Source organism: Psammomys obesus, unplaced genomic scaffold (assembly GCF_907164565.1).
Source record: "Psammomys obesus unplaced genomic scaffold, mPsaObe1.curated_primary_1811, whole genome shotgun sequence".
NCBI classification, from domain to species: domain Eukaryota; kingdom Metazoa; phylum Chordata; class Mammalia; order Rodentia; family Muridae; genus Psammomys; species Psammomys obesus.
In genome coordinates this window covers 11,700,298-11,727,347 of record NW_026596034.1, presented here as the reverse complement: position 1 = coordinate 11,727,347, position 27,050 = coordinate 11,700,298, and the positions used below count along the sequence as shown (strand labels likewise).

Sequence of the window (27,050 nt, the reverse complement as noted above, 5' to 3'; positions counted from 1 at the left end):
GAAGAGATGGCAAAGAACACCGTAGCCATATCTCTACTGGGAACTCTGGCAGAGTGGAGAAGTATTGTGGCAGCTGCTCTGCAAGTACAGAGCTACGAATGTGGCCCAGGTGGGCACTGTTGGAGGTGGTGCTGTGCTCTGCTTCCAGTCTTTCTCCTCCTGCCTTATATGTGTTGTGTTGTGTATCCTGGAGGAGGTCAGAGGACAATGTTGGTGCTCTGGTCTATCATTCTCCTTAACTCTTAAGACAGACCCTCTCATTGAACCTAGAACTCACTGTTTATTATGCTAGGCTGACCAACTAACAAGTTACAGTCATGCCTGGCTTTTTTATGTAGGGGATCTGAACATAGGCCCTCATGCTTACACAGCTCTTGTCTACTGAGCCATTTCTCCAGCCAGTCCACCTTCCCTGCTCTTCCTCAGAGGTATGTTTCAGGAACCAAGAGATTATTTATCATCTCTGAGCTTTAAAAACATTATGTGTGTGTGTGTGTGTGTGTGTGTGTGTGTGTGTGTGTGTGTGTGTGTATATATAAAATCTATGTGTGTGCACATATATCGTATATATTGAACAGAGGGAGCACGCACACCATGCAAAAGTCAGAGGACAAATAGTGAGAGTGGGTCTCTCCAACCTTGTGGGATCCAGGGATTGAATTCAGGTCATCAGGCTTGACAGCAAGCACTCTTACTTACTGGACCATCTCACCACCCACCCAACCTAAGGTTTTTTAGATCTTGTTTTATCATTTTATGGTAAGTCCATGGGCCTCTCTTACCTTGTTGTTACAATAAGAGTGCTTTAACAATAGAGTAGTCCTTTTCCTTAGCTCAGTTTCTCCCTTGTCACACTTGGGAGAAAAACCCAGAGGTGAAGAGGGTGCTGGTAGGCAGTCAGGTTGCCAGGCCTGACTCTTGCTTCTGCCCCTGTTAGCTGTGACTTTGGGTGAATAGCACCTCTACTGCTGACCCTCCTGCTTAGAGGCTTTGTCAGGGTAAATGGACTTCCTCCTAAGTCAGTAGGTGAAGGTCAGAGAGTTAGCATGTGCTGCATGACCACCATTGTATCTGTCACTGTCCTGAGTGACTTACAAATCATTGATTATAACACACTTGCCTTTCAGAACTGCTTTTATTTGTTGACTTCAGACAGGAAATGATGCACATAATGGGAGTGTTTCTAAGAAGGCCTTTAATTTTCTGTCGTGTAGGTTGGTGGCTTAGCAGTCAGTAGTCACTGCTGGATGAGATCAGCTTTCTATTTGCTGATCCAACAGCTTTCTCTCTCTAGGAATGAGATCTGTTGGGAGAATTACTGGCTCTGAACTGTATGTGATTCTAAATCTCAAGGAAGTGTTAGTGGCAACAGGAAACGGGAACCAAGAGCTTGGAAACAAGTTTGTAACGTGATGTCAGTGAACTAGTTCTTGCCCCTGAGACACAATTACATGTAATTCATTGAAAGAGTGGGTGTCTGGCCACTTTGTTTCAGTTTTTTTCCATTTGTCCATGATCTACACCTGTTCAGAGCTATAACACATTTGGCAGTAATCCAGTAAGCATGCACTTGTTTTTAAAATACTACATGGATATTCAAGTTTGCTCAATGCCCTAGTTGTAACTACTTAAAAGATATTGCCGCATAAGCTATAAACTATAAAATGTTTAACCTAAAAGATTACTATTGGTAAGCTCACTTTGTCTTCTAATTTAAGTGTATTCCTTAACACAACACAGTGCACAGCAAAATGATCCATGCTGTTGCCTTAACATTATTTAAAAATGTATTTATTATGTTAACTTCAAAAAGAGTCTCACTTCTGATTACTCTTGTGTATTTAAGCCAGTGAAGAAAAAGAAGATAAAACGAGAGGTTAAGATTCTGGAGAACCTTCGTGGTGGAACAAATATCATTAAGCTGATTGACACTGTAAAGGACCCTGTGGTAGGTGCCTGGTGGCTGGGGAGTGTGCTAGTGGATCGGGGTAGGCTGTTGTTAACACCCAGGGCCTGTGTGGTGCTACATAATGGGCTGATGACACTGTTATTTACTACTAAGTGGGTTTAAAAAACAGAGCAGTTGCGGCCCAATGATGAGCCAGCCACCACCACTAAATGGAATCTAAATATGTTCAGAGACCAACCCTGCCCCAGATTTGTTACGTGTTATTACCAGTGTCTTTGATTTAGCCCACAGAAGTTCGCTAGATAGCCCATGAAGCTCTGCTTTTGTTCTGTTTTTGAAATCTTCTCACTACTAGTTTACATTCTCTTACCTCACCCTAGTAAGCTGGATACTGGGAATCTCTGTGTTGAGTCTACTGTAGAGAACTAAGTGGGTACCAGATCACCAATCCTTTGAGAAAGAAGCCTTGCTGTTTCCTACGCTAGTCTTTAGTTCTCCATCCACCACAGGGCGCCTCATGATGTATATCAACAACTAAACATAGACTACTTTTAGAACTAAAATGCTTAATTTGGGGCAAGGTGGCTCTGTAGATACAGGCATTTGCCACACAGGCCTGTGACTAGAGTTTGATCCCTGGAAACCATGTCAGGCTAGAGAGGACCTATTCCACAAAGTTTTCCTCTGACTTCCATATGTGTGCCATGGTACATGTGCCAACATACACACATGTACATACATATACACAATAATAAAATCTTTTTAAAAATCATAAAATAATATGCTTAATTTTGACCTATTCTAGGGTGCTGTTCACTTTCAATCCTTCCCCTAAGGAAAAACATAGCAGTATTTGATTGCCTAAGCATTGATCCTTGCAAAACCTATCGTGGTGCCACTTCTGTCCTGTGGCTGTTGTCCACCTGCTCCACCTGATTATTTCTCTGTTGTCTATGAGAGTTTCACATAAGCTTATCTAAGAAGCAAGTCTTTGCTTCTGTATGCTGAGGACATTCTTACACTGTACTGGCTAGCCTGAGTGCCTGCTGTAGGCCAGGCATTGTGCTGAATGCTTAGCTGCATCACACCATTTAATCCCCATGGTGATCCAGGGGATTATCAACATTGTACTGTAAGAAAACAAAAATCTGCAAAGGTTAAGTAATTTGCCCAATACACAGTAGTATGGTATGAGAAAAGATATTTCTTTTGGATCCTGGTCAAACCTGAGAAGGGGCTGTTATATACCAGTTTATAACTGATTGTCAATAAATATATATCCTATCCTGCATAGTTCAGATTGATGACCAGCCTTGAACTGCATAATGTTTGAGGTTAAAATGGGTTTATCCACTTAAAAAAGGATATATACATAGATATGTACATATATTTTTAATGTTTGAGATAAAAATGGATATTGTTCACTTAAAGAACACACACATATATACCCCATATGTAGAAAATGTGAATTTGGGGGTATAGCTGAGTTAGTAGTGTGTCTGCTAGCATAAATGTGTCCTGGGTTTGATGGCTAGAACTGCATAACCTAAGCAAGGTGATGTGTGCCTATAATCTCAGCACATGGAAAATGGAAGCAGGATGGTCAGAAATTCAAGGCCATTCTCAACTACATAGGGGATTTAAGACCTCTCTAAACCAGAGATCCCTTTCTCTCTCTCGCCTCATCTTTCTCTCTATATCCTCTCTCCTTCCCCATCCCCCTCTCTCTCATACACACACACACATGCACAAACCCCCAAAACTAAGAAGATGTTAGTAGGGACCAAACCTAAGGTAGACAAGTGTGAGTACATGGTATGTAAGTTCATCCCCCACAAAACATACCCTTTTTCTCGATTCCTTTCCCCTTGCCCCTTCTTCCCTCCCTCTCTCAGTTAACTGAACTTACTGACACCTGGCTTAATATTTGTAACTTGTTAACATGTGAATATAATTCACGAGTTAAACAAAAATAAATAAAGTAGAGCTTGAGAGCACATGTTATTTTCCAGAGAACCTAAGTTTTATTCTCAGCACCCATGTCAATGTCTAAGAGCCATCTGCAATTGTAGTTCTAGAGGAATCGGACACTTGGCCTCTGTGGATACCTGTACTCACCTGCACAAAGTGAACACACACATATGTACATAATTAAAAATAATAAAAATAAGCCTTCTTTTTAAATTGGTGGAAGTGGAAAGGGAAGCCCTAATTTCTGAATTTGAGAGGATAAGGCTTACTTGAGTCTATAGAAAGGTCTGGTTCTTGATGAAAATGTTAGAACCATTTATTCATGGTCTCTGTGTTGCCCAGGTAAAGACCTGTGTGTGTACTATGGCTCACTCCCTAGAAACCTTGAAATAAAGTTCTCAAGGGTAAAATTTTTTGAGATGAGGTTTTTGTTTCTGTAACCTTAAAACCCCTGTTTTTCTCCATTTTGAAACATTTCTGCCAATTAGCATGATTTTATTTCCCCTGAGTAAATCTGATGTTTGAAGCTCTAGATTTTTATAAGTATTGGACCGGACACTTTCCTAATTTCATTAAAGACTATGGTGACTGTAAGTTTTGTGTGCAATGATGCTTTGTGCATATGTGGAAGAGAGGGGGAGCTGACTGCCCATTGAGCTTTTGGGATCCTCCTGTCTCCACATACTGGTGATTACAGTGCCCAGCCTTTGCATGGGTACTGGGGATTTGGGCTCAGGTCTTCTTGCTTTCACAGCAGGTTCTTTTAACCCACTGAACCAATTCTTCAACTTTAGTGCTTTTAAGTGTGATTACAGACATGTACCTCTGAGCCCCAATGATCTTTTAGGAGCCTAAAAAAATACTTAGAAGATTTGAAAAACTATCAGATGGATCTTGCTTGCTAGACCAAGATGCAAGTGTGCAGCTCCTGATACGGGTGGTGACTTGTGATGCTGCTGAGTGTAAACCTTAATAAAATCACCAATGGGTTGCTCAGGGCTGCTATTGATCATTCAGGGAAATATCTTCCTTTTAAAAACTTTACATATACACAGAAGTAAACAATGTACACTGAGCCTTCTGAGCATGGCTAAACTTGAGCAGTATCAGCTTCATGCCAACCTATAACCCTGGCTCCTCCCGCCTCCTACTTTGCCCAGTTATTTTGAAGCAATCCAGACATCATAAATATATTTAAAAAAAAAAAAAAGTTTCTGGAGCTGGAGAGGTTTCTCAGTGTGTGAGTATGTGGTGCTTTTCAGAGGATCTGAGCTCGGATCCCAACACTCAGATGGCTCACAGTTGCCTACTCCACCTCCAGGGAATCCAATACCTTCTTCTGGTCTCTTTGGAGATGGGCACACACTAACAAATCTAGAAAAAACAATAAGAAAACCTAGGCTGTCTCTGATGAGAGAATCTCCTTTTCATCTTTGAGGTTTGAGGGTGGGCCGTTGCAAATTGCATTTATTACTGTCTGAATATCTAAAAAGAATCACTGTTCTCTCTTTCAGTCAAAGACACCAGCTTTGGTATTTGAATATATCAATAATACAGATTTTAAGGTGTGTATGCTTCTTTCTGGCATGGGGTTAATGGGGGATGGGAGGGGTGGCTTAAGGTCCTGCTTGAATTCCAAATCCAAACAGTCATGGATGTCGGTGTGTCAGATGACAGCTTGGATCCCAAATAGTGCAGACCATGGTTGGGGTTCTCATCTGTAACAGGAGGTTTAACGCCTCATTTGTAACACCTGTTATCTACAGCATAGTTGTAGTGGACATTAATTTTGGTTTTCATGAGATCTGCCATTGCTGATGGGAAAAGATAAGTGGATACAGAGCTTCTGGGAAGGGAATCATTGGTTTGATGCTGCTAAGCATGTATTCATATACACCATGTCCAAAGCAGTTGATTCCAAAAACCTACTGAGAGTTGCTGTTGTCAAACCCTGAACTGGGTTTATATTGATCAGGGTATACTATTTTAAACTAAAGTCTTTTATTTGGTGGGTTGGGTTGGGTTGGGTTGGGTTGGGTTTTGTTGTTCTTGCTGTTGAGGTTTTTTTGTTGTTGTTCTGTTTCTGAGACAAGGTTTCTCTTTGTAGCCCTGGCTGTCCTGGAAGTTCGCTCTGTAGACCGGGCTGGCCTTGAGAGATCCCCCGTGCCTCTGCCTCCCAAGTGCTGGTATTAAAGGCATGTGCCACCACTGCCTGGCTACGTATATACTAACGTGTGTTTGGGGTTTTTTTGGGGGGTGGGTGTAAATAGTGTCTCATTTAACTCAGGTGCCAACTCAGACTTTATCCTCCTGCCTCAGCCTACTGAGTACTGAGATTACAAGTGTGTGCCACTGTGCCCACTGAAGCATTCTTTTAAGATACTTGATCCCAGGCTTTCCTGGAATTCATCATGGCTTCTCTGCCTCAGTCTCCTGAGTGCTGGGATTATAAAACCCATGTGCAGCTTTAAATATGATTCATGGATATGTTTTATTGTAACTAAAAACATGAATCTACAAATGAGGCTTTTGGTGTTAAGAAATATGAAAAGAAAACCTGTATTTAGAGCACAGGGAAAACAATGTAAAAAATAAAATAGTGATATTAGTTTCTAGGGGTCTGAGAATACTTGTGGGTGGTTACAACTCTCTAGCAAGGAAATCAGACACTGTGAGTTGGTGAGCTAGAAGCTAGAGATAAAACCATCTTGTCAGTTGAAGATTCTGGCATCCATGCTGCAGGTAAAATGAAAGAGCTTTATTTTCTTAGGTATCTGATGAAAACTTAGGAAAAAAAATACATTGACTTACAATGAAATATTCAGTTTTCTATGTAATATAACTCCCTTAACAGGAAAAATCAGTGTGACTTCAGCATTTTGTGTTTCTCAAAGGTGGTGTCTACGGGGTTCTTAATGTCATGGGAAACCTGTTTTTCTGGGGTCTGAACCCTTAAAGGAGGTGTTCTGAAGACATGGAAGCTCTCTAAAGGGTGTTTTTAAAGCAGTTGTACAAATCAGTGGTTTCTGAAAGTTGCATATTTGAAAACATCTTTTATCCTCTTCACTTATTTCTTCTATATTGAAATTCATGATTTCCTCTGTTTTGAAGAGTTTGTACCACTGTCAGCCCTGGAACCATTCCTGTTTGATCTTATATCTTGTTATTTTCTTTTTCTGGAAGTATTTAGGAATTTCTCTTCATTCCCAGTCCTCTGAATGTTCAGACATGTGCCTTCCTGAGGGTTCTTTTCATCTTTTGTTCTGGATTCTTGCTGGCCTTTTTCTATCTGAAAGCGCCTGGCTTTCCATATTTTCATTGTATCAATGTTCTTTGATTTCTCACCGCTTGTTCTCACTGTCTAGAATATAATTCAAATGTTAGACTTTGTACTTTAGATGTCCATTTCCGTCTCTGAATTTTTTAAAACTAGTGTCCTCTTATGCTTTATGTAATGTCATCTGTTTTCTCATAGAGATGGTTGCATTTTGTCTCCATGCCTTTCATCTATTTTTCACAATTTTGTTTGATTTCTCTGATAGTTGCTGCTACTGTTTTGGAGTACTGCGCTGAAAGGCAGTCACCTTCTGTCTTGAGGACACCTTGTCTTCAGTTGAGTGCTGTAGGGTCTCATACAGATCTAAGTGATGTTGGGGGATGCAAGCTCACAGCTTCTCTGTTATCAGCTGTCTTTTTCAGACAAAGCTGGGTCTGTCCATTTTTAGGCCTTTCTGTGCTTCTTAGTTTGAAGCTGTGTGCTGTTTGGCAGAATTTCTAGCTTTTTCAGTTCGTTAAATCCGTGAACATGTTTTCTGGCTTCAAACTGTTGACTCTCTCACTCTCAGTTCTGGAGTTCATCCCTATCAGGCCTGTAACTTGAGAGGACTTTCAGGTGAAGTGGAAGGTTGGGAATCCCTTTTGAACACTGAGCCATACTATTTTGGTCAGCCTAAAAGAACATTAAATATCTATCAGGTAGCATGTGTGCTTTAGAAGGGTGAATAATGATGGCTCTACTAGAGAGGATGACGGGCCACAAATTGGCAATCTGTTGGTCTTTATGTCCTTAAGGAATTTTTATTTTGTCCTGTATTTGCCTTAATGGAAAGGTTTGATTTTTTTTCCTTTTTATCTTTTCCCTTTTAGTGTGAAGTGTATTAATAACTGGCTTTAAGGAACTATCAAAAGAGTGTCCTGGCTGAATGTCATGATGAGGCAACAGTGACATGGCTTATATTGTTGTTCAGTGATGGGTGTTCACATAGTACTTCCCTACCATGCACAAGGCCTGGGTTCTATCACCAGAACTGCACAACAAAACAAAAGCAGGAGTGTACTGTACACATGCTATGCAGTGATTTTATTGGACCAGTCGATGATCAGCTTTGATCTTAAGTTTTCTTTCATTACAGAGATGTCTCATTTTGATACCTAGGTTTTATTACATCTGTAAAGTAAGCTTGGGCAGCTTTTCCTCATTGTAGTGTCTTACGAGTGTATATGCAGTGTATGAATCTGGGTGGCTCTCCTCCTGACTTCTTTCTTGTTAATGTTAGTCAATTAGACAGTTTTTTAAAAATTCAAAATGCAAATTTTGAACTTGTGGGTTATAGGTTTTTACCCCCAGATTTTCTGTGCAGTGGCCACCTATTAGCCCTGTTGGCTAGATGGGCCAGTCAGTGTTTTGACGTTACATCTTTGCTGTTACATCTGTCCTTTCCTATCAGTGCTAGCTTTTTTTTTCCTGAGTCATCTTGTAGTTAGTTGGACATTGTCATACTTGGTTCTTGAATGTGCTGTTAATAGAACCTGAGCAGTTCCCCATGTAGCCACAGTATCCAAGAAGTTTAGTTATTTACAGTACAATTCATCTACTATCATGGTTTCTTCAGAACTTTCTTGGTAACTGTTGTCACCATAATGTCTTTTAGAGCTATATTTTTGTGAGTATATGGTTCAAGATCAACTGGACTGTTCATTATTGTTAATTCCTAATTCTATTGTACTTGTGTCCAGAGACTATGATCTGTCCAGGTTGTGCATCCCTAGTCTAAAAAATTTCAAGCAGTGAAGTGCTTCATAATATCAGCATAACCCCACAAAGTAGAAAATGGGAACCACACCTTGAAAGGTTTTAAACTAATTTTTTTAACTGTTTAAAATCTTGAAGAAAATAATCTCATCACTTGGGAGGTAGAGACAGGTAGATCTGTGAGTTTGAGGCCATTCCAGACTACATAGTAAGACCCTGCCCCCAAAAAGAAAAGAAAAGAAAAAAAGGTACGAACTTAGGTTTGTGTTTTATGGATTTGGGATTTTGGATTGTTTTCTAGATGGTGGTGGCTAGGGCTTCTAATCCCAGCATTAAGAAGGCAGAAGCCAAGGGATGAGGAGTTTGAGATTAACCTGGACTATATGAAACCCTACTTAAAATAGAATAGAAAATATCCCCAAAACAAAACCTTAAATGAATTTTATCTTTAGACTTGGGTCTAATAACCAAGATACTTCATTGTATATATACATATATTCTAAAACCTGAAAATTGCCTGACATAGAAACAGTTTTGGTCCCAACTACCTCAGTGTAGTGCAGAGTATTGAGAACCTGTTGATGTTTGCTTTGTGATTCTAATGTGGGTCATGTTTTAAACCGTGGTGGTTAGTTCTCTGTGGCCTTACTCATTTTTCCCTGATGTTTCACCTCATGCTAGAGCTAGTTAGGTCAGTTCTCCTTTAAAACCACCAGCTGTTTCCTATATGTCAAAGCTAAACAGTAAAAGAAAACATAGTTGCCTTTAAAAAGACAAAACTTAAAAATGGCAATGTCATCTCCTAAGAGTGCCCACTCAACAGTACACTCCTCAACTTGAAAGTTCTTAAATGAGACTTGAATATGGTGGCACACATGTAATTCTGCTGTTTGGGAAACTGAAATAGAACTCTAAGTTCAAGGCCAACCTGGCCTACATAAAGTGTTCTAGGTCAACTTGAGCTGCATAGGAGGACCATGTTTCAGAACAAGTCTAAAGGAAAAAGTATCTGCTGATATGGGTCAGCTTAATACTATAAATTAAAATGCACATGAGTTTTAAGTAAAAGACATAATTTGAACATTGAATGTTGCTTATTCTGAATTGAGCTCCATCCTGAGAAGGTGGTAGATTCACCTTGATTCTTTCGACTAGTAGCCCTCTGCTGGCCTGACCTGTGGGGCTTATAGACTGGATGGTTTCTCATCAGAGAAACAAGTAGACTACATTTAGGTGTTATTAACAGTTTATCATTTCCTTATAAGACTTGTAAGTGCCATCTAAATTGGTGGCTACAGCTATAACTTGTCTTTTACTTTATATTCCCTCTTTATTGGTCTTCCTCCATTTAAGCCCTGAGCCGTGTATGCTCACTCTGTGTTGTCATACTTCCCGCGCTCGTGTGCTGGATCAGAGTCCTCTTGAATGGTAGCCATTGGGCATAGGCTCCTGTATGGGGTCTGTCTGACTGTGATACACGGCATGCCCCAGTGTCTTGGAAGTTGTGCGTGTATGCAGTAGGAGCAAGTGAGGTCCACTGTGGCCATTCCTTCGATGTCTGTGACTTAGGATAGGAGACCTCAAGCCTGGTTATCAAGTTGCAGTGTCTTTCATTCTCTTCTTCAGACATTGTAGGGGTTATTTTAAAAGCCCAAGAGCTAAGCCAGGCTCCTTAGATTACTCCTGCAGTAGAACTGATTTCTAGGGAAACATCAGTGTGGTTGAAGCTTTGCAGCTGAACTGGAATGGGTAAGTGGTTTCTTCCTTACTGCCTTCACTTTATTTTAGTACATTTTGTGTGGGGTGTGTGTGTGTGTACATACATGTACACATGTGCCATAATGCAGGTGTGGAAATCAGACCTGTAACAGTCAGTCCTTTTTTGTATCGTGGGTCCTAGGGATCTTACTCAGATCATTGGGAGTAGCAGCAAGTGCCTTTACTTGGGAGCTGATAAGTCTCTATTCAGATGTGTGCAAAGCTTACTTCCTGCCAACATTGTACAGTTGCTTGGTTAATAATATTCTCAGCATAGCTTGAGGGAAAGTATGGTTCTCACGAAGTTTCCCTTTCTAATTTCAAATGGACTGTTAGTTCTTGGAAGATAGGTTCTGTTCTGTTCCACTAACTGGTGAGCATTTTAAAAGCAAGTGTGAAGGAGACAGATATGCTGTCCTGCTGTATTAGGACTTGGCTTGCGAGTTGGATGGAGAAAAATGGGTGTGGGTTATGGCTGTGCATTGGATCTATGACATACTTGAGAAGATGGGAAAAGTTCAGAGATCCTGAATCACCATGGTTGTGATTATCATCAACTTGAGGGCACCTGTTTACTTCATCATATGTACATAGCCACAGGTACTCAGGCAACACTGACATGGAACTTTATGCAGGAGAAAGGTTCATGTTTACAACAGTAAGGATTTACTCCTAGAACTTTAGATCACTGCTAGTTCTAAGGCCACTGAGAATCTGACTGTACTCTCACCATAGAGCAGTATTTCTTTCTCAACCTGTGGGTTGCAACCCCATAGGGGGTTACATGTCAGGTATATACACTATAACTCATAATAGCAAAATTACAGTTACAAAGTAGCAATGAAGTAATTCAATGGTTGGATGTCACCACAGCATGAGAAACTGTATTAAAGGGCCACATCACTAAGAAGGTTGAGAACCACTGCCTTAGAGGGAAAGCATGTCCTATGATTCACAAAAGGGAGTGACCCCTGTTTCTGTGTAGATGGCATGGTTTGTGAGAGAAGCACTGGAAAGGGACGGTGGAGGGCCAGATACATGTTGGTATCTCTGAGAGGGTGATTCCAGGAACCTGCTCTGGAGATTGTAGCAACAACTATTAAAGGCAGCCAGGTTGGCCCCTGGAGAGGCCTTAGTTATAAGCCCAGGAGGTTAGTTGGCCCAGATGTAGTTTAATCTTCTCCCACCAAGAACTCTTGGAAAAAAGGAGGTCAGGGTGAGTGGTGGCCAGCCATTTGGGATTGTAATGGAATAGGTCCAAGTGCTGTTGTGCAGCTTACGCATTTCACATTCAGTAAAATTGCTATTGGTTTAAATAGTCAGAAATAATTTGTTGACAACCCAAGGACATTTATGTTTATGCCTTAGGCCCTTTATACAATGATTGATATAGATAGTACATGATATCAGAGAAAAAAGCCTTTTACGGATTAAAGGTTCAAATAAAATAGCCCGTATTGGTTTTCTGGAAATAAAAATCCTAGCACTCTTGAGGGTTTGGGAATTTGGTCTTTTCTCTTTTCTGGGCTATTTATTGACCTCATGGTTCAGTTTAGCACAACCTTTACAATTGATGTCTCACACCCAAGTTGGTATCTAAAGCTTAGACCTGTGCACTGTGTCTAACAGTTGTGACCAAATACTAGGTAAGACCCGCTTTGAAGCAGAGGGCTAGGAAGGCAGAAGTCTGGGGCTTGGTCGTTAGGCCGAAATGCTGAGTGAGTCTGCTTAAGTCTAGCCCAGCCCCCCAAGAGCTGGTCCCCAGCCCAGGGTTGAGCCCTTAGCAACATAGTAGCAGCTCTCTGAAGCTGATAGAGCTACATATTCCTAACTAAGCTGGAAAGGCAAGTTATTCTTCTCTAAAGGGGGAAGGGAGGGTGTGGCCTCTTCTTCTGTAACTCTTCTTGGAAACTGCTTTTTATTAGTTTCTCTGTCATTTTTGCAGACAAGCAGCTTTATTTTCCTCTTCATAGAATCACGGTGTTAAATACATTCTGTGCTCCTTGAAGCATGTGTGAGTCTCTAATAGAGAAAAAGTTTAAAGTTGTTTCAGCTAACTTTATTACAGAAAGTGCTACCTACCTAGATTGACAGGGAAAGAGACTTACTGGATTGACTGTCAAAGGCAGGGCATAGTATCTAGATGGGCTTGTGGTGCTATCCTGGTACTCTGCTCCCAGAAATTGAAACTCTCATGAAATTTCAAACTCCCATGAGATGGATATCTGGATTATCAGTAATGAAAGTTTACATGAGTTAATTACCTTGGCTTGTGGTCATGTTTGACTGCTGTCTTTTTATTTTGTAATGCCCTATTCCATTAATCCTTTAAAAATAAAATCAGTTTTTGTCTGTGAAATCTTTTTTCAGCCTGGAAGTATTTGGTGGGAAAACGGAGGGCATAGATTTCTCTTGGAAAGTCTCTTGTATCTTCAAGTGGATAGAGTCTTGCCTCACTTTCCTTCTGTTTCTTTTACAAAGTGTTACATTTCCATAATAGTAGTCCACATCCTCTGGCGATTCTGGGTGATGAGTGGGCTCATCGTGATGAGCAGTAGAATATGGAAGTTAAGACAGCATGGGCAGCAGTGTGACTTTGGTTAATTAGTATTGTGGAACATTAAGTAGCAAAGATCAGAGCCAGTTGAACTGTTTCCCTCTCCCAGAACTCCATCCTTTTTTCTCCCTCTCTACTGAAGGCGGAAGTGTTGGGCCCCTCATTTTTGCTATTCCAGGTCAGGCAGTGAAGTCATGGGTGTCTATGGGAACTTAAGCGCTACATTTGCAGAGGAAGGCCAAGGTTTAGAATAGCAAAATATAACCAGACTGAATTAACTTTCTGTTTTCTGAAATCTGTTTCAGCAACTCTACCAGATCCTGACTGACTTTGATATCCGGTTTTATATGTATGAACTACTTAAAGTAAGTAGTATTTGTTGATGGTGCGTTTTGTTTTGTTTTTTGTTTGTTTGTTTTCAGGCTCTTTCCTTAAAGAAGTTTTTTAAAAGATAGAGAATTTAAGTAGAATATTTCTTAACACCCAGAGAGTGAGACTTAACTTCTGGTGAGAATTCTATTGTGAGACATCACAGAACTGAGAAAACCGGCCAAACGAGGGTTACAGGGCCATTATACAAAGCCCACAGCCTCTTGTGGCTCTTGTTGGCAATTGGATTTTTTTTTTCTTTGCCAGTTAATAATCCTAGTCTTCTCTGTAATAAGTAACCTCAGACTTAAAAGACTTTCTAAAAATGGCTTTTTATTTCTTATTATTTCATGAGTTAGCCTGGTAAGTTTTTTTTTAGATTCAGATCTGCCTGACTGGGACAAGATAGTCTGGTTTGGCCTCATTCAGGTATCTGTGATGTAGGCTGGGCCTGCTGTAATAGTTGAGGTCCTGTCTTCTGAATAATGTGTGTAAACACTGCAACCTGGTATATGCTGGTTTGCCAAAGTCAGTCCCACAGCCTGCCCTTTACTTCAGAGTATAAGATGGTTATTTTCTTTCTTTCTTTCTTTCTTTCTTTCTCTCTCTCTCTCTCTCTCTCTCTTTCATTTGTTTTGTTTTTGTTTTTGTTTTTTTTTTCCAAGAGTAGCTCTGGCTGGCCTGGAACTCATGTGTTTTATGTATAATGAGTGCTCTGTCTTCATGCACATCAGAAGAGGAAATCATAGCTCATTACAGGTAGTTGTGAGCCACCATGTAGTTGCTGGGACTTGAACTTGGAACCTCTGGAAGAGCAGCCAGTGCCCTATAACCGCTGAACCATCTCTCCAGCCCAGTTATTATTTCTTGGTGGGAAACTCACGTAGAAGGGTCTGTACATAATTGGCAGGCATTTGCAGCCACCCCCCCCCTTTTTTTTTTTTTCAAACTGTCTTTTATCATCCCTTTCTTGTATGAGAATAGCTACCTCTCACCCCAAACACTGACCAGTTTAATCCAGGGAGAAGTGACCGGTGGACCTTCTAAGTGACTTAACAAATACCAAGTACTATAAAAATTGAAATATTATCAATTGACGGAGGGATGTTTTCCTTTGTCTTGGTGAACACTGCAGTAAAGCTTTCTAAAGCAGCCACATGTACCTTTTAGGGCCACGGATCACTAAGAACTTCACAACTGTGAACTTCCCCAAGAAATGCATCATAAATACGTATTTGCCAGGGAATGATGGGCACATAACTTTAATCCCAGCACTGTGAGATAGCAGATCCACAAGGAGAGGTGGATCTGTGTGAGTTCAGAGTATTACAAAACCTTGGGGTAGGGGTTAGTGCTTGTGGACCTCAGTTAAGAAAATTGCCAAAATGGGGTTTGTATGGGGACTGTGAAACATTACTAAATACTAGGCTGAATCAAGGCTAGACTTAGGGAGTGGAAGTTTTGAGAATGGGCTCATGAATGCTTTATTTAGAATTGTTACTTGAGCGATCTGCCTGTCTCTGGAGCCAAAGTGGTGGGCCTCGAATTCACTCATGTCTGTTGAGCTTCCTTTTTGTTGGTAAGGACAGACTAGACTTGATGTGGCCCACCATTCCTTTGTCTTCTCCAGACTAAACTTGCAGTGGGAAGAAATGTGCAGTGCTGTGGGCCTCAGGCTGTTCTTGTTCTCGAGGTCTTGCTGAGAAAGCCCCCTGTGTGCACAGTGAGAACCATTGTCTCCTTCTCACGAGAGCTCACTCATTTCAGTCCATGCTCAGATCTTTGTTTTTAGCTAGCACCAGCTAGGGGGAAAACCTAGCGCTTAATCTGCACTCGGTGCTGGTGGCCATGCTGCTGCCTAGTAGTAGCAGTGATTGGTCTCTTTGCTATTGGGGCAGAGAGTCCCAGTTGACACTTGAAAATACCCTTTTATGCCAAAGACATGTTAGTAACCCCACAGGGTGTCTGGCCAGTGGACCCCGCCAAGAATTAATCACTACTATGTGTCTATCTGCCTGTCTATATTTTTGTCTCAGCCTTTGGTTTCATCATGTATTTTTTACATCCCGGTATTATCTGAATTAGATCTTCGACAAAGACTAGGTAAAATGGCAGAAATCAACATTTTCTCTTACAGAAAAAAAAAAAAAAATCAAAGTAAGAAACAGGAAACCTCACTGAAAATGTAGAAGAATCTGAGGCTGAAGGCTATGTGTGACTGCTCAGTGACCACTCTACCCTCAGGCTTTGTCTGATCTGATTCAGACTTAAGGGGGTGTGCCCTCTTGGACTCTTGTTTTATAAGAAAACTGCAGAGATGAGATTTGGGTGGGAACTATGAAATGCTGCTTAAACGAATAACCAGTTGAAAGGAGGCACAAAAGCACATTGGAATATTGCTACAACTGTTGTAAAACAAAACAGAATGGAAGTAGAACACAGGTAAAATAAATAAATCTCATGTTTCCATGGTATTGATTTTTGCATGTGTAAAACCTCCAGCTAGTTGTCCTTAGCTGGAATAACAGTTGTTATTCCAACAACTGTTGGAATAAAACAAAACTGAGAATTCTGTTCTGTATCCATGTGATACTGGTCACATACCAAGTGCTTAGTGGCCTTGCATAGCTGGTAGCTACTGTACTACACAGCACAACCATAAATTGTTACCTTTGCTGCAAAAAATAATGGACAAGGCTGGTAGAAAAAATATGGATGTCCAAAAAGTTCTCTCATGCCCCTTCCCTCCAGTATTTCCTCCTTTGGAGATTATATCTCACCTCTGTCCCCAGGTTTTCTATTACACATTTTCCAAATTCAGTTTAAAATATCACACCTTGTCTGTTGTTGCTACAGACCAGGAGAGCATATTTTTGGCATGCTGATCATCCTCTGTTTAAATGCACATTCAGCAGATACTGCTTACCAGGAAGTACTTTGGATCTAGTATTATTTTTTGTTTTTAAAGCTGGAGTGGTACAACTGATAACCAGTAGTTAGGTGTCAGGTATTCTGCTAAACATTCTTCAATACAAGATAGCCTCCACGTGAAGAATTTTCTGATCTCTTGGAGCTTTTCAGTGCTTTTTAAGCCAAAGGTTCTAACTTTGGGATTCACAAAGGTGATCCATCTGTGTGTGTTTATGTGTGTGTGCGTGTTTGTGTGTGTGCGCATGCGTCTGTGTATCTGTATATTATGAAAAGCTGGATGTGGTGAGCATGCCTGTAATCCCAACACTTGGGAATCTAAGGCAGGAGGATATCCACTTTGAGGCCAGTCTGGGTACAGAGAGACTAGAAAGCAACCTGACTAAACTGAATAACAATAAAAACGAAAAAGGCTTACTAATACAAGTTTAAAGATAAAAGATTTAAATCAACATTTCTTCAAAGGCAATATAGATAACCAATAAACACATGACAGATAATTTGTTTCATCACTAATAAGGAAATAAAATTCAGAAACATATTGAGATACCAGTTTAACCTATCTGAATAGCTGTAATTTTAAAAAGAAACATTGACAAGTGTTGGCAAGAATGTAGAGAAACTGGAACCATCATGTATTGGCCTTGAGAAAACAAGCACTTACTTGCAAAGTATATACTGTACATCAAGGCATTCTGCCCCTAAAAATCTACCCAAGATAAATGGATGCATATCCCCCCAAAAGACTTCCACAAACATTTTTCTCAACAACCAAAAGTGGAAACAAGCCAATTGCAATAAACTAATAAGTTCATGAAATGATTCAATCTCAAAAATAAGCTCAGTGAAAAAAAGTGGGCAAAGGACTATGCTTTTAGGAATGTCCAGCAGGAAAAAAAAAAATCTCTAAAACAGCAGATCCACCAATGGCTGGCAGTCACTTGGCATGGGCATTAGATCTTAAAGAGTTCTAAGGTATGGTGGCAATGGTTACAGAGTTTTTAGTTTACTAAAGATCATTCGCTTTCAGCACATCAAGGCCTCTTGATTTTGTTACAGGAAGCGATTTTTCTCTCGGAATAATAATGATAATTCCTCTCAGGCCTTATATTTAAGGAAAATGTAAATGCTTCTTAATCTAGAAAACTCACATGCTTAAATCTGCCTTGTTAAAGCCAGGTGTGGTGGCACATGCCTGTAATCCCATCACTTGTGGAGACAGAGACAAGCAGATTGCTTTGAGTTCAAGACCACCCTGGTCTACAAAGTGAGTCCAGGACAGCCAAGGTTACACAGAGAAACTCTGTCTCAAAAAAAAAAAAAAAAAAAAAAGTCTGTCTTCTTAAAAGATAGGTTCGGATGTCATTCTTCATACCCATATGTGTTCTGAGGTCCCACACTCTGGCTTCTCTCTCCCTCTTTTTAAATTAACTTTCAGCATGACCATCAACAGCCACCTTTCTACTGGCTGCCAGCTGTAGTGTATACAGAGAGCATGTTTTTCTCTTTTCTTTAATGGCAGTAAGCTGCCCTTTTTAAGACTAATGAAGTTAAGGTGTCACAAATAATAAGTCTGTGTTTGCGTTGGGGGTGGTAGAGGGTTTGCTTACTGTTCTCTGTGCTTTCTTACCTACTAGGCTCTGGATTACTGCCACAGCAAGGGAATCATGCACAGGGATGTGAAACCTCACAATGTCATGATAGATCACCAACAAAAAAAGGTACCAATCCGGCCAGGCAGCACCAGACCTTTGCTGAAGGCTTAGGAAAAACCTAAAAATTGTCCAGTAGGGTTGCAGTGCCTGTAGACCATGCTGACTCCTTCAGTAGACTGTTACTGTAACTTTTCTAGTCTCCAGTATTGGTTTCTACCAGGAAAGTACATAGTGACCTTGACTGTGGTCACTGGTTTTACTTTGGTTTAAGTGTTCAGAGGGCCTCAGGAAGAAACTACAACAGTGGTGTCTACTTCACTTCTTTATGACCATTAGACTAATCCGACTACCCCCTAAAAAGTATACTTCGGTTTCTCCAACTCTGGCTGTCACAGCCAGTGTTAGGTTAATGACCAGTTAGAGCAATGCTTCTATTCTAGAGTGGGCATGCATTTGTCCTTCAGTATTTCCTATTGCTCATGTAAAGGGCTGTGATGGAGGCAGAAAAAAGATTGAGCTCTGTTGATCTGGAGAGAATAAAAGACAAGGGTAACTTAAAAGGAAAAGAGTCAGAAACATTCCAAGTACTTTGCTCCAAAAATGACCTCATCTGCAGTTTCCAAAGTGTAGTCTTCCGTGAGTACACTGTATGTGGTCAAATACCTGTTGTAGAAGTATGGTATGGCCTTGTCATAGGCATGGGCATCTAGAAGGGCACATTTCACGTTCTGTTTTGTGTTGTCTTTCTCACAGCTCCGACTGATTGATTGGGGTCTGGCGGAGTTTTATCACCCTGCTCAGGAGTACAATGTTCGAGTGGCCTCGAGGTACTTCAAGGGACCAGAGCTCCTTGTGGACTATCAGGTAAGCATGTCAGTGAAGCTCTGAGCTATTTTTATATTTTCTTAGGGATTTTCCTGGTTTGCTGTGTAGTCAATTTGGATACATTCAAAACCCAGCAATTAATTCTACACTAGAGGTTTTTCTCAGCTACATTTTTATTATTATTTTTTGTATGTATGTATGTATGTATAAGCTACAGCCCTACTGTACAGCTACAGTCAGCTGTCTGCTGACTCTCACGGGAGTTTGTCCTCTCTGCCATATTGGTTCTTGGGATCGGGATGGGGGTTAGATTATTAGGGTTGGCAGTCCTTCCATACTTAGTTTACCAGCTGAGCCTCTTGCTGCCTCTTTTCTTTTTTCTTTTAAGTGAAAGGGGTGACTGAGGTATAAAGGTTGGAATGACGCTTGGTAGTGGTGTGCCTGCCTGATGTGTATTAAGGCCCTAGTGCGTCAAAAATAAGGGCTGACCTTCAGAAGTCATAAGTACTAGAAACTTGACCAATAAAAAGGGTTTCTTTTATCCTTGACTGACTGACCATCTTTACTGCCTTCAGATGTATGATTACAGCTTGGATATGTGGAGCTTGGGTTGTATGTTGGCAAGCATGATCTTCCGAAAGGAGCCATTTTTCCATGGGCAGGACAACTATGACCAGGTGAGCAGATTTGGCCTGTGTTATTTGTCACAAATGCTAGGGAAATAGCATCTGAGACAGGAATTCTCTCCATGAGCCATGGAGTGTCATTCACTGCACATGGGCTGTGTGTAAGCTGAAGAATTGTTCAGAATTGTCTCTGTGGTCTTGAAGTTCTTGAGCATGCAGACAGATAATACTTCCTGTGCTGAACTTTTTTTTTTTTTTTTTCCTGAACTTTTAAGATGAGGCTAAGAAGTAAGGTGCCTCTTTGTCTAACAAAATCAGATTCTAGTCATTTGATGAGTGTTCCCAAAAATGTTAGCATCTAAATTATGGTAATCCTTTAAGAGTAGTTTAGAAGCTTTACATTTGAGCCCTATGTCCTTAAGTCTCTTTATCTTAGATTCAGTCCCTAAAGAGTTGAGTGTCATGAATCTCCTGATTGCCAGGTCTAATGTAGTGTCCTCACAGGTTCACAGGAAGCTCTGTGCTTGGTGGTTTGGTCAGTTTGTTTTGTGTTTCAGCTTGTTCGAATTGCCAAGGTTCTGGGGACAGATGAGCTGTATGGGTATCTGAAGAAGTACCACATAGACCTAGATCCACACTTCAATGATATCCTGGGACAGTAAGTAAGAAAGAGATGGGGGGAAGGGTACACTTTGCTCTATTGGAAGCAAATAGACTTGCTCTATTTGGAAGGTTAGACAAAGTCCAATTTTTTTCCCTTTTCTAACATCAGTGTTTGTTTATTAAGACAGGGTCTCACTTGCTATGTAGACCAGGGCTGGTCTTGACCTCGGAGATCTACCTACCTTGACTTCCCAAGTGCTAGGACTCTTTATTTATCTGTAGAAAATGGAAAATAAGCCATCTGTGGACATGCATGTCACTAATCACAACACCTGGAAGGCTGAGGCTGGACGATCATTGAATTTGAAGCCAGCCTGGCAATCATGAGATCCTTTGGAAGTAAATGAAAAACAACCAAATCATAGTTTTGTTTTGTTTTGAAAAACAACAAAAAATAAGCATGTGCCTAATTTTAATTTCTTTTTAGTTTATATGTTAGCATGTTTTACATATGTGCATGTATACACACTGTGTGTGTATGCTCAGTGTCTGCAGAGCCAGAAAAGAGGTCCTCTGAAACTAGAGTTACAGATGGTTAAGAGCCACCATGTGGGTGCTGGAAACTGAACATGTATTCCCTGCAAGAGCAGCTGTTGCTCTTAACCGCTGAGCCATCTCCCCAGCCCTGCATATACTTATTTTGATGACAAATCTTGGAAAACTATGCTTTTTTAAGAAGTAAATAGCTTTCAAAAAAGCCAGGCATGGTTGTTCTCACCTATAATCCCAGCACTTGGGTAGGCAGAGGCAGGTGGATCTCTGTGAGTTTGAGACCAGCTTGGTCTACAAAGCAAGTCCAGGACAGCCAAGGCTACACAGAGACGTTCTGTCTTGAAAAACAAAAATAATGAATAGCTTAAAAAAAAAAAAAAAGAGTTTCTTTTCTCAAGTAAGTTTCATAATAAATATTGAGGCATACTGAATTTTCAGGTGCAGTGCAGGTTTTTGTGGTTTAGGGATTGGGTTTGTTTGTTGGTTTGATAAGGTCTTACTGTGTAGCTGTGGCTGCCTTCAAGCTGAGAGCTAGGATTTTAGGTGTGCACCACCATGCCCGGCTTCAGCATGGTATGCTAAAGTAAATGTTTGGGTGGTGGTCTTCAGACACTGTTTTATGAAGCAACTTGTTTCTAAAGCCAGCTCTCTAAATATACCTACTGACTCATCATTACTCAGTCACCACCAGGCCTTGGCCTTGTAATCGGTAGAAAGACTGAGGCATAGCAATGATCCAGAAATACTGAACAGTAGTTGTTTTGAACAGATTCTGCTTATCTAATGGTTGAGTGTTTTCTGTGTCAGTATGCCTTGGTTATAACTGGGGGTGACAGGGTGTGCTAGCCTGTTTAAAGTGGGTACCAATAAAAATGAGCTTCAGCTGCTTCACTAAGTACACTATTCTAAGGGGTCGTTGACATTGGGCCTAGTAGAGGAGAATTTTTCTTGTTGTTTAGTCTTAGAATACTAATGATTCACTGTTTTTCTTAGACATTCACGGAAGCGCTGGGAAAACTTTATCCATAGTGAGAACAGACACCTTATCAGCCCTGAGGCCCTAGATCTTCTTGACAAGCTCCTGCGGTATGACCATCAACAGAGATTGACTGCCAAAGAGGCCATGGAGCACCCATACTTCTGTAAGTGTTAAAAGGCAGAACTATCACCATTTATCTTTAAGGTCAATCAGAACACGAGATATTTGCCTTTAAATTTTATTCATTCTAGATCACTGAGGCCAGTTGACAGTTGATTTTCTTAGTTCCCTAAGGTGATTGTTGATTCACTGGTGGTAGTACCTCTGAGGCCAGCTGACCCATCACCCACACTCCCACTTCCATCATCCTGAGCTTGTAAACTGAAGACATCTTAAGATTTTTTTCAAGTGCAAAAGTTGTGAAAATCAATTATTTTTTCCCTGTTAAAAAATTAGTAAGGCCGGGTGTGGCGGCACATCCTAGCCTTTGGTAGGCAGAAACAGTCCGATCCCTTAAGGAGTTTCAGGCCAGCCTGGTCTATGGAGTGCATCGAGGACAGCCAGGGCTCTGTTACACAGAGAAACCCTCTGTCTTAAGATTAAAATAAATAAACATAAAATATTAAAAAACAAAGAGTAAAAAGTAGTTAGATCACCTTAATGTGTTTTTAAAGGAAGCAATGTGTAGATGAGAGGGATCTGAGGCAAGGGAGCAGGTAGATTATGGCATCTGGATTCTGACTTCTGACATCTCCCACAGAGCATGTGTATGTGCCTTCTGTACTTGCTGGTGGTTTGAGTTCACGCAGTCCTCCCACTGAAGGTTTCATGTACACTTTATCCATGTCATTGAAGGGGTGCCTTAGTGTAGTCAGGGAAGAGCTGGGAAAGGAAGAAGTTGGGCAGTGACTTGACTCTTCACTTTGAATCAAGATGAACTGTGTCCCAGAAGGTTTTTGTCTGTTTTTTGACCAGTGTGTTCTCTTCCTTTTACCTCTAGAGTTTAACTAATTCCTAATAATATTAACTAATACAAAGGATATATTGCTGTAGTCTTGAACTTAGGGCAGATGTTTAAGGTGACAAAAATGTAAAGAGTTTTTCAGTGTTCTTTGCCTTAGACAGGTGACATTCAGTTGTCTGCTCCAACACAGAAAGCTATTTTTACCATGTAGGGTAGGCCACTTTAGGAATACTGGTATAGCCCAAAGTGATGGCACACACCTTTAAACCAACCACACAGGAGGCAGAGGTAGTCAGACTTTCAAGGCCAACCTGGGTTACAAAGTAAGACTGTTTTTACAAAGAAGAAAAAAGAATGAGCCAGGTGTGCTCATCACAGGACTCAGAATGCAGAGACAGATGGTTCCCCGAGTTCAAGGCCAGTATGGACTACAGAGTGAGTTCCAACACAGACAGCTGGGGCTATACTGAGAGACACTGTCTCAAAAAAACAAAACACTCAAAAAACATTATTGGTGCAAATTCATGAGGCAAATGTGTAAGGGTTGCAAATTTGAGGCCATTGAGGGTACATAGTAAGATTTTGTCTCAGAAATAATAATAGAAACAACCTAATGAATGAATATATCACATAATTTGATTTTATTTGATTACTTTTCTAAATAAGCTTCATAGTTCACTGCTGCTTAAAATTGATAGACTTCCACTAGCTCTTTTATTTACCCATTCATAACCTGCCTATAGTTGTATATGGTTTAAAGAATTTAGGGGCTGAGTATGATGTTGGTACTCAAAGAACAAATTGGTGTTGATTTTGAACAATATTAAGTTAGACTTTCTGTGCTTTTCAGCAGTTGGGTCTCTATTCTAAAGAAGTAGAAGAATTTTGTCCAAAAAAAATTCCCTACTGGTTGAGCTGTAGGCTAAGGCTGAAGAAGAGTGAGAGTTCAGGGCTAGATTGAGCAACTTAATAAAACTTTACCAAAAAATAGAATTTTCAGTAGGAGTTAAGGAAATAGCTTAGTGGTAGATTGATTGCCTAGCATGTGTGAGAATATGGGTTCTGTCCCCTGATTTGAAGACAGAAGGATAAGGAGTTGTTTACATATCTTGTCCCAGTGCCTGGCTTTGTGTAACCTGAGGCCCACAGAAATGTCTTGGTGCATGTAGAAGAGGAAAGGCAGGTTGGCTGTGCATTCCCCCTGTGCCCTCCATGCTGATGCTGACCTGGGGAACCTGTGCTCCTCTCTCTTGCAGACCCAGTAGTGAAGGAGCAGTCCCAGCCTTGTGCAGAGAACGCCGTGCTTTCCAGTGGTCTCACCGCAGCACGATGAAGCCTGGGGAATCGACGGTAATGCGGCACTGATGCTTGCCAATAAAACCAACCAAACAAACAAAAACTTGAAGGAAACTACAATGTGATAAAAAGAAATTCTAATCATTCCTTCTAAAGGCAAAGAAGAGTAAAAGACCTAAAGTCTGTAAAAGCAAGAAACTCCCCAGTACTAGTCTGCAGGGAGCCGCACTGTGCAGTGTGGCAGAGCGCATAGTTCAGGATTGAGGGGACTCTCCCTTTGGAATGCATGGGAGATGAGAAGCTTGGAGTTGTTGTACACGCACCTGCGTTTAACAGGATACCACTGTTGAATTAACCTGTCGGTCAACAAGCTCTGAATATCTGACTTCCTATCTATTCCATTGTGGTCTGGTTTTCTTCTGTGAGAATTCAGGCTCAAGTTTTAGCAAAAGTCAGCAGTCTATTCTGACACACCAGCCTCATTTACAAAAAAGAAAAAAAAAAGGATTAAAACAGTGACAGTATTTTTTTTAAGCTCTTTTACAAATTCATGTGTTATGTATTTTTTTATGACATGAGCTCTCCAGGAAATGTACCTCATTCCTGCAGTTTTCTTCTAAGTGTATTCATTTGGAGGCAAGCTACAGTCACTCACCATGTCCTCTTTGGTGTCAGAAGATGGCACTGTAAATCTTGAGATGCCATGAACAGGTCCCAGTCTCATTAGAAGTTCTATGCTGTGTGCATAACTTGGGGCTCACCTTTATTGATTTGCCTAACTATTGAATCTTGTTGCCTTTTTTCTTTTTAGCTTTTTTATTCCTGGCCTTGTAAGAAAAACCTCACCATTTCTCAGCACATCTTTTTGTGGGCGCCTACTTTAATGCACCACTCTAAAACAAAGACTATTTTTGTTCACAACCATAACTACAGCTGGAAAGCTGGTCTTCAGGCAGGTCAAAGAGGAGGGCAATGTTCTGTTAGGAGTTATTCAGGGAAGATCTGACAGATACAAAGGCATACCACTCATCTTCCCTCTTTTTAACCCTGTGACAAACAGGTCTGGCTGCAATCAGGGTGATGGGCATTTGCAGCTCTGATAGGTCATGCATAAATGTGATGACAAAGAAGTCTCTGGCATGCAGGTGCTGGCCCATGGGCAAGGTTGTCCTGTGACTCCTGCACTGGCTAGAGAAGGATGGCCGGGGCTTGGAGGAAGTGGGGCTCCTGGAGCAAGTGTCAAAGCTTTATAGATCCACTGTGCTAACCTTCCTGTTAGCAAAAGGCTAGATTTTGTTTTGCTTTTTTTTTTTTTTTTAATAGGGCTGATTTTATTTGGGAGATTGGTCTCTGACATGGTTTGCCAACTAGTCCCCTCTCCTTGGCTACAAAGCCATGCCTCAGCTCTGGGGACCTAACATGCTTGAGGTATCTACCACATCACACGTAGGGTTTCTTTATTAACTATTTAATAATGCCATACATTTTTTATAAGGTTAGATTGTTTGTTTGAAACATCTGTTTACATTCCATATTCCAATAAACTTGTATTGGTATTGATAGCAGGTCCATTTCTAAATGCAGATTCTATTTTGTCATTTGGTCTATGGGAACTTAAAAGGCAAATGTAACTCTTCTCTTGATAGTATGGAGTTGAGTTCATAGATTAAAAAATAAGATCTTGCGCCAGTGACATGCAGGTAAAGGCATTTCCTGCCAAGACTGGTGACCTGAGTTCAGTCCCCAAAACCTACGTGGAAGAGGGAGAATGTACACCCATGATTTGTCCTCTTCCCACACCTGCGCTGTGGCATGTAAACACACACACACAATAAATAAAGTTTTAAAAATCCTCTTTAAGATCCTTTATAAAGCCAAGACTTCTATTCAATTAAGGTTTTCATACAGATCCTGCCTCCCTGCATTGCACCTTCTGTGTATCAGTGTATACATTTGTTTTTTCTGAGAATTGGAAACATGACATACATGGCTGCGACTGAACGTGTGTTAACATGTCAAGTGGCAAACCTCAAGCATTGGGGCCTGCCATGGGCCCTCACAGGCAGCCTGGGTCTTTGGTTTTCAGGGCGTGTGTCACTGTATGCCTTTCCTGTTCTCTAACCCCATCTCCTTGATTACCTATGCTTCTCTTTCTTTTCTCTCACTTTTTAAGTTGTTCAAAAGCCTCCTGGAGGGCCTAAATTGAGCAGTAATCCCAACTCTTTGCCCAGGGCATTCCAGAAACAGTGGGGAGAGAGTTGGCCACGTTCCCCTGCCCCTCCCCTTTGGCATGCTCTGGGGGGTGGTCCTTGAGTGACAATTCAGCAGGGCATGTCCTTTGTATACAGCAGTGCCTGCACTTTACCTCTCTTACCCCTTGGCCTTGAAAGGCTTGCTCCCTCTGAGTCTAGACTCGATGCCTAGGCTGGTCTTCCCAAATTGCAGTGTCTCGTAGACCTCTTTTACCTGTCTCCAAATCTGCCTTGGGTCCAGGTATACCTGGTTCCAGCCCCCTGGAGATATACCTGGGTTTGGAGAGTTTTAAAGAGTGTGTATGAGTAGAGGTGGGAGTCTAGTCTTATATTGAGACTAAACTGGTAAATTTACCCACCCAGTAATCTTTTCAGTGAATATATTTGTTTTAAACTCATCTCGTTTGTTTCATTACCTTATAACAGGTTAAAAGTGCCTATGACAAGGACTTAATTATTTCCTATTGAAAAGCAAAAAATAAATAAATTAAAACCTGTGGGGAACAGGGTAGTGTTGCACTGTCATCTCAGGTATGCCTGCTGTGTTCAAGAACGTGCACCTGCTGTGCGGAGAAGCAGCTCCAGGGCTGAGTCCAGATCAGTGTCTCCCCTTGGTATCCACAGGGAGCATGGCCTCAAGGTTGCCTGAGCTAAAAGCCATGCTGAGAATGCTACTAAGATGTGTATTGGTAGCAATTTGTTCTTCCAGGCTCCAGTCAGCTGACCTGTTCCTGTCCCTGTTGTAGGTGGCTGGGTAGAAGCCATTGCCTGTGT

The 27,050-nt window shown here is 41.0% G+C and overlaps 1 protein-coding gene across 2 annotated transcripts in view; it reads left to right on the top strand.

Annotated features, from left to right (window-relative positions):
- The window catches only part of Csnk2a2 (casein kinase 2 alpha 2), a 39,469-nt gene that overhangs the window by 9,666 nt on the left and 2,753 nt on the right, over nt 1–27,050 (top strand). Inside the window, exons 3-11 of one of the 2 annotated variants that reach the window (XM_055620960.1) lie at nt 1,847–1,948; nt 5,395–5,445; nt 13,533–13,592; nt 18,162–18,245; nt 18,933–19,043; nt 19,580–19,681; nt 20,188–20,288; nt 21,779–21,927; nt 23,985–24,078. In XM_055620960.1, coding sequence (XP_055476935.1) covers nt 1,847–1,948; nt 5,395–5,445; nt 13,533–13,592; nt 18,162–18,245; nt 18,933–19,043; nt 19,580–19,681; nt 20,188–20,288; nt 21,779–21,927; nt 23,985–24,061 — 837 coding nt within the window. In that variant the 3' untranslated portion in view covers nt 24,062–24,078. Of the gene's footprint in view, nt 1–1,846; nt 1,949–5,394; nt 5,446–13,532; nt 13,593–18,161; nt 18,246–18,932; nt 19,044–19,579; nt 19,682–20,187; nt 20,289–21,778; nt 21,928–23,984; nt 25,889–27,050 lie in introns of those variants that run through there. The other variant, XM_055620961.1, reaches the window with a different exon arrangement.